The sequence below is a fragment of the Mesocricetus auratus genome, unplaced genomic scaffold (genome assembly GCF_017639785.1).
Source record: "Mesocricetus auratus isolate SY011 unplaced genomic scaffold, BCM_Maur_2.0 Super-Scaffold_100021, whole genome shotgun sequence".
Lineage (NCBI taxonomy): Eukaryota > Metazoa > Chordata > Mammalia > Rodentia > Cricetidae > Mesocricetus > Mesocricetus auratus.
Genome location: NW_024429202.1, coordinates 6981209 through 6988957, shown reverse-complemented (window position 1 = coordinate 6988957; position 7749 = coordinate 6981209). Strand labels below are relative to the sequence as shown.

General features: G+C 51.5%; 1 protein-coding gene across 1 annotated transcript; it reads left to right on the top strand.

The window, feature by feature from the left end:
- Positions 1 to 5976: 5976 nt before the first annotated feature.
- Tbcc (tubulin folding cofactor C) lies at positions 5977 to 7194 on the top strand. Its single transcript, XM_005072370.4, has one exon. The coding sequence runs from the start codon at positions 6044 to 6046 to the stop codon at positions 7064 to 7066; it is 1023 nt and encodes a 340-aa protein (XP_005072427.1). The 5' UTR covers positions 5977 to 6043; the 3' UTR covers positions 7067 to 7194.
- Positions 7195 to 7749: the final 555 nt, after the last annotated feature.

Here is a 7749-nt window from a genome sequence, read left to right as displayed (position 1 = left end):
CTTCACATGTGTGTGTGCATGCGCACGAGCGCACGCGCGCACACACACACACACACACACACACACTAAATGTAAAACCAAAGCTAAAAAAATTGACAAATGAAAATGGGAGCTAGAGATGGCTCAGAGGTTAAGAGTGCTTGCTGCTCTTCCAAAGGACCTGAGTTCAATTCCCAGCACCCACAATGGGATCTGACACCCTCTAGTCTTTGAAGATCCCATACACACACTCATCACACACACACACACACATAAATTTAAAAAATAAAGTTGGTGGTGGTGCATGCTTTAATCCCAGCACTTAAAAGCCAGAGGCAGGCCGGGCGTTGGTGGCGCACGCCTTTAATCCCAGCACTCGGGAGGCAGAGGCCGGGCTGGACCGATAGCCTCCAAAACAATACAGAGAAACCCTGTCTCGTAAAAACCAAAAAAAAAAAAAAAAAAAAAAACAACCAACCAAATATAAATAAATAAAAACATAGGGCTGGAGAGATGGCTCAGTGGTTAAGAACACATGTTGCTCTTACAGAGGGCTTGGGTTAGATTCCTGGCACTCATATTGTATCTCTACAACTATCTAAAACTACAGCTCCAGGGGATCCAACACCCCCTTCTTGTTTCCATGGCTGCCAGGCACATACATGGTACACAGATATACACGCAGGCGAATTCATACATATAAAATCATCATCATCATCATCATCATCATAGAGAGAACCTGCTCTCAAAAGTTGCCCTTTGTGGTGGCGCACGCCTTTAATCCCAGCACTTGGGAGGCAGAGGCAGGTGGATCTCTGTGAGTTCGAGGCCAGCCTGGTCTACAAGAGCTAGTTCCAGGACAGCCTCCAAAACAATACAGAGAAACCCTGTCTCGAAAAATCAAAAATCAAAAAACAAACAAACAAAAAAGTTGCCCTTTGACCTCTATACACTTGCCTGCATTCAAACACACACACACACACACACACACACACACACACACGTGCACGCACACACGCACAAGCACAGGCCAGAAGAGGGCATCCATTCCCTGGAACTGGAGACACACGTCCTCCTGACATGGGTGCTGGGACCTGAACTCTGTCTGACCCTCTGGAAGAGCAGCCAGTACTCTTCACCTCTGAGCCATCATCTCTTCAGCCCCATACACTGTGTATCTTTATAATTTTGGCAGCCTTGGGGTCTCCCTGGCTCAGTGCTGGGCATAGTTCTCTGTCCTTTTCCTTCCTCCTCCTCCTCCCCCTTTTTAATGTATTGTATGTGTCAAGTGTGTGCAGATCAGAGGACTACTCTGTGGAGTGTCTCCTTCCACCGCTACTGGCGTTCTAAGATCCAGTCCAGGCTGTCTTCGGGCTTGGCAAACACTTCACGTATGAGCCATCCCACCCCCCTAGCACAGTCAGTTCTGATAAGCAGGCACTAGATAAGTGATCCTGAGCAGTGCCCGCCTCAGACACAATGGAAGAAGTGCCTTAGCGTGGTGAGTGCTGAGGGGGAGGGACCGGCCAGGAGCAGAGGCTGAAGGAAGCAGCTGTCATGCCTCTGATAAGTAGGGAACCTTTTAAGAACAGGCCATACCCTCACAGCTGTCTCGCATTGTCTCTGTGCCAGAAAAGCCAGCATTAGAGGTGGGAAAATTGGCCTCCCCTGACAAGAGAGGAACAGATCTCATCAGTGGACACTCCACAACCCGTACATGCTCATAGCTTGCTGAGAGATGAACGGGTGAACGGCCCCTCCGGCTGCAGAACGCAGGGTTCGGATCGGCCCTGGTGCATCTGGGTTCTACCCTCTACCCAGTACCCCTGATAATCCCACTGAGCTGCGAGAGGCCTCACACACCAAGGATCATCAAAGGCCGCATTCCTGCACTGCCCAAGCACACACCAAGGATCTTCAAAGGCTGCATTCCTGCACAAGCACACACCAAGGATCCTTTCATTTAAGGCTTTCACCGTTTGCTTATTATTTCCCAAGGCATGTAACTGCAAACATGCAATGTGTTTCTTCTTTATTTACTATGCATACAGTGTTCTGCCAGAAGAGGGCACCAGGCACCAGATCTCATTACAGATGGTCGTGAGCCACCCATGTGGGTGCTGGGAATTGAACTCAGGACCTCTGGAAGAGCAGCCAGTGCTCTTAACCTCTGAGCCGTCTCTGCAGTCTGTGTTTCTTCTTTAAAAGATAGGATCTTGCTATATAGCCCAGGCTAGCCTGGAATTCTTTTTTTTTTCCTTTTTTAATGCCTCCTGAGTACTGGGATTAAAGGTGTGCCACCGCTGCCGAGCAAGTCTGGAATTCTTGATCCTACTGCTTCAGCTTCCTGAGTGCTGAGATTATAAGCATGGACCACCAGGCCTGGCATATGATTCACTTTTAAGGCATTAAAAGATAAGTAGGAACTGGAAAGGTTGCTCAGTGGTTAGAGTACATGCTGCCGTTACAGAGGACCTGGGTTAAATTCCAAGCACCCACACAGTGGTCTACAACCATATGTAACTCAAGTTCCAGGGGATCCACCATGTTCCTCTGGTGGGTATTGCACTCACACGGTGCATATATATGCAGGCCAAACACTCTTACACATAGAAAGGAAAGAAAGATCTAAAAACAAAAAAGTAAACCCAACATAGAGAACCATAAAATATCCAAGCCATTGTTAAATATAAGTTAAGGTTGGACAGACAAGATTGTTGAACTGGTCAAGTGTTTACCTAAAGCCTGAGCCCGCATAAAGGGTGAAAGAAAGAACCAATCCCTGAAAGCTGTCCTCTGACATCCCACCCACTGAGTGTGCATATGTGTATGTCCTCATAAATTAATACAATAGTTTTTTTTAAAAAGTTAGAGTCCACCAGGTGATGCACACCTTTAGGCTCAGCACTCAGGAGGCAGAGGCAGACAAATCTAAGTTCAAGGCCAGACTAAGCTATAGAGTGGGTTCTAGGACAGCGGACAACCAGGGCTGCGCAGAGAAACTCTGTCTCAAAAACCAAAAACCAAACCAAAAGTTAACGTCCCTATCTCTTTACATCCTCCTTTCACGAGATTCACCGGCCTCTCCTTGAGAGGTGCAGAGTTAACGCTATGATTTCTGCTACCGTCTTCTTCCTTCTGCACGCCTCCCCCTCCTCCCAACAGGACAGGCACTTACCTCTGATGAGCCGGGATTCTGTCAGGGACACATTCTCAATCCAGTGCCCTCAAATGTTAGAATGAGGACGCAACATGGTCTGGCAATGCCAGCATTAAGCAGCCTTCCTATGGCATTTAACTCAGAAACCGGATACATAGCTTGACACCTGCCTTGGCCACCTACTCCAGCCAAGGCACAGAAAAGCTCACCCCAAGGGCTGGAGAGATGGCTCAGGGGTTAAGAGCACTGGCTGCTCTTTCAGAGGCCCTGAGTTCAACTCTCAGCAACCACATGGTGGCTCACAACCATCTATATTGGGATCTGGCACCCTCTTCTGGTGTGCATGGGAGGAAGGAGACTGTATACATAAATTAAAAGAAAAAAGCTCCCCCCTGTGCTCCAACGGCACCCTCAAATCAATCCCTCTCAGACCTCACACCAGTCTTTAAAAACTGTCCCCAAAACAGGGTCAATTGCATGACCCTTTTCTGCTTAAACATTAAGCTAAACAACAGACAACTTTCACTACCTTCCTATCAAGTAGACTCTGCAAAAACTGTCCATAGGCAGAAACGCAATCTTGAAAGGGCTGATGACACCGACTTCTACTCTGCATATAGTCCTCAATTAGAACCACTGACAGACTCACCATTGCGGAGAGCCCAGACTCCAAGCTCAAGAATCTTTCCACCACCAACTTTCTTAATTTGAATGGGATAGGCTCTGATACTGAGAAACTAAAGCCAAGCAAGTCAGGGTTGTTGCTGTTCCCTGCAGCAAAATCAGCCTCCTTTCAATCTTCGTAGATTACATCTGTCTTTCATCTGGGGCTGGAGAGACTGCTCAGTGGTCAGGTGCACTCGCTGCTCTTTCCAAGTACCTGAGTTCCTTTCCCAGCACCCACATAGCCCATTAACTGCCTGTAACTCCAGTTCCTGGGATCTGATGCCCTCTTCTGGCCTCCACGAACACTGCACACTCGCGGTACACATGGATATACACACAGCATTCATATACACATAAAACACAAATAAATAAGTCTAAAAAACAATCAATCATGAAAGAAAGAAGCTATTGAGTTTCCTAGGAACCGTCAACAAACTCATCAGATATATTTCAGTAGCCTCAAATGCATACTTTTGTGAAATAAAATTTCTTTTAAAAAGTAGAAAACAAAGCCTCTCCTATCTTGCCCAGGAAACAAAACTAACAAAAATAAGGCGCCTGCACGGCTAGCTGAGTGACCATCGGCTTTTCTTTTCCATCCGCCTCCCATTCTATCGAGTATACAGACACGGAAACGTGTGACTCCCCTCCTGCTCTCCACCTCACAGGGATTTGCCACCCAGTGACAGCTGTCTTGACTCAGTAGAGAAATGCTCTCTCCAATCAAAAAATTGTGCTTGAGGTTTGGATTTTTGTTTTAATGGTTAGGAAAGGAAAGGAGTGGGACGTGAGGCTTGGAACTCAAGTCTTAATTCCAACTTAATCGAATGGCTCTCGTTCCCTCGCATCTTCTACGCAGAAAACGCGGGTATATGGCTTAAATTTCAAGTGAGGTTTTTTTTTTTTTTTTGGCAGTTAAAAAAAAAATCCCAATTAAAAGAACAAAAATGGAGGTTGGCAACCCGGGTGGAGATGGGCTGAAATCAAGGACTGTATGTGTTGCCCGGGTTCAGAAGGCCCGGTGGCTGAAGGCAGCATGCGAGGATGCCACCCGGGTCCTCTGCGGCCTCCACCTTGGGCTTCTGCTAGGGACTGCGCGGTCTCGGCTGCCCACTCGTAACTCGGGTTCGTCCGGACTATAGGCTAGGCTCGTTCACTTCCGGTGACAAATCCCTCCCACCACCTCTAGAAATAATGTACCGTTTCCCCATCGCCCTGTTAAAGACCGTCGACCCTATAGGGAGAGTCGAGGCGCCCGGCCTGGGGACTCAGCCCCACGCGGCCGGCGACTGCCAGCTGCGCAGGGAGTGGCCGCCACCGCTCTGGGGAGAAAGAGGGTGGGGGTGGCATGTCATCTCCCCCGCCCCTCCCTCTGACTGCAGCAATTGGCCAGTAATAATAATAGTAATAATAATAATCTGTCTTTAGACTCCCCCTGGAACCCCGGAACCCGCTCCAGCGGGGAACCCAGTCTCTCGTAGCGATGCTTCGCGCCTTCTTTCCGCCCCAATAACTGCCCACGGGGACCCAGGCGCCCCCAGGCCGCGCGGAGCTGCAGTGAATGGGGGAGGGCAGGAAGGATGAGGGTTATCGGGGTGGCAGGGACCGGCTGAGCAAAGAGGTGATGGAAGGGAAAAGGCAAAGAAAAACAAAAAAAAAAAAAAGAAGAAGAAGAAGAAACCAGAGGCATGCAAGCGGCTCCCCGGCCAGCTGTTCCAGCTGCAGCTTCCTCCGGCGCGGCCCGGGAGGTGCAATAACCCCCCCCCTCCATCTTTCTCGCACTACCTATCCCCACCACCACCACAAGCACACATTCCTCCCCACCACCCAGTAGCAGATCTCCGGCCTGTTAGGGGGTAGTAGGGAGGAGCTGGGGGGAGGGGGAGGCCTGCGAGTTTCTAACCTTGTTCTTATAAACAAACCCACATGTGCAGCTGCCGCTGCTGCAACTCACCCCACAATCCCGGATATAAGTCCTGCCCCTTTAAGAAGAAAAAAAAAGCTTCACCCGCCTGCCTCCCACCCCACCCATCCACCCGGACCTTTGTCTCCCCACCCCCTCCTGGCAGACAGCCCCGCCCTCCTCCCCGCCCCTCCAGCGCGAAGAAACCAATAGGCGAAGAGGATATGGCGGGATCTGACGTCATCGCGGCCGACCAATCACAGGGCGCGTTGGTGGGCGGCCTTGCGGAGGGCGCCGGGAGGAAAGGCGGCGGGTAGAGGAAGCCTGGAGTCAAGATGGAGGGTGTGGACTGCCCCGTGGCTCTGGGCGACCCTGCCGCTGGGCCCCCGCGGGAGCTGAGCCTGGTGCCCGAGCGGATTCAGAGGCGCGAGCAGGAGCGGCAGGTGGAGGTGGAGAGGCGCAAGCAGAAGCGGCAGGGCCAGGAGGTGGAGGAGGAGAAGAGAGGCTTCTTCGCCGCCGCCTTCGCGCGGGAGCGCGCTGCGGCCGAGGAGCTGCTGCGGGGCGAGGCGTCGGCCGAGCGGCTGGAGGAGGCGGCCAGCCGGCTCCAGGGGCTGCGCAAGCTCCTCAACGACTCGGTTCTGTTCCTCGCGGCCTACGACCTGCGGCAGGGCCAGGCAGCGCTGGCGCAGCTGCAGGCGGAGCTCGCCGAGCGGCGCCAGGAGCTGCAGCCCAAGAAGCGCTTCGCCTTCAAGGCGCGGAAGAAGGATGCTGCTGGGGCCGCCCAGGTGGACGCCGCACCGGTCGCCTCGGAGACCCCTTCGCAGCCCTTGACCAAGGAGGAGGGGGCTCCCGAGCTCAGCTGGGCCTGTGGCTTCTCCAGCCTGGAGTCCCAAGATTTGGAGAAGACAGCCGACGAGCTGCACCAGCGCGACGTCCTTTTGAGCGACCTGACCAACTGCACTGTGAGACTGCGTGGCAATCCCAACACCTTACGGCTGGCAAAGGCCCGCGGCTGCAAGGTGCTCTGCGGCCCGGTGTCCACCTCTGTGTTCCTGGAGGACTGTCGAGATTGCATACTGGCTGTGGCTTGCCAGCAGCTCCGAGTACACACTACCAGAGACACCCGCATCTTCTTGCAGGTGACCAGCAGGGCCATCGTGGAGGACTGCAGCGGCATCCAGTTCGCCCCTTACACCTGGAGCTACCTGGGGATCGACAAGGACTTCCAGGACTCCGGTTTAGATAGGAACAGAAATAACTGGAACCACGTTGACGATTTCAACTGGCTGGCCCGAAATGTGGCTTCCCCCAACTGGAGTATTCTCCCTGAAGAGGAGCGGGACATTCAGTGGGACTGAGCACTAGCCACACCCAGTGACATCCCATTCAGTTTACTTAAACCTGTCACGTTGTCTATGTTTGCGATAGGGGCTTGAGATTGTTAACTCTCCCACTTGTGAGTTCATTAAATTCATGACAGAGCTAACCCGGGGCTTTTGCTACCTGGGTTTCATTTGCTTGCCTTCCTTTGAGTGTGGTGGTTTGAAGAGGCAGGGAAGGATGGTCGGGCTCTCAGGGATTTGCTGTTATTAAATTGATCACAGAGCGTGATAAAGTGGGTCTTCAATAAATAATAAGGGATGTCAGGAGAATTCCATTAGCAGACAGCTAAATGGTAGTGGCAAGCCCGCGCCCCGCAAGCTCCGTTAACAGGGCTGTCCCCCCCCTCCCCAAGGTTTGCCCTGTGATGGGGGAAGTCCTTCTGTGTGTATGTTTGATTGGTGTAAATAAAGTACTGTTGGCCAATGGGGAAGCAAGATAGGTGGGACTAGGAGTCTGAGAGGATTCTGGGAAATGTAGTGAGGAGAGTCATCGCCATGTGATCACAGGAAGAGGACCCATGAGGCTGTGTCCTTGGAAAGAAAAACTTATAAAATATGTGTTAATAATTAGGGGTTAATAATTAAGTCAGAGCTATCGGATTAGATACCATAGCAAACGGCCAGCAGTTTCACAATATGGTGTCCTGTGTGTTATTTGG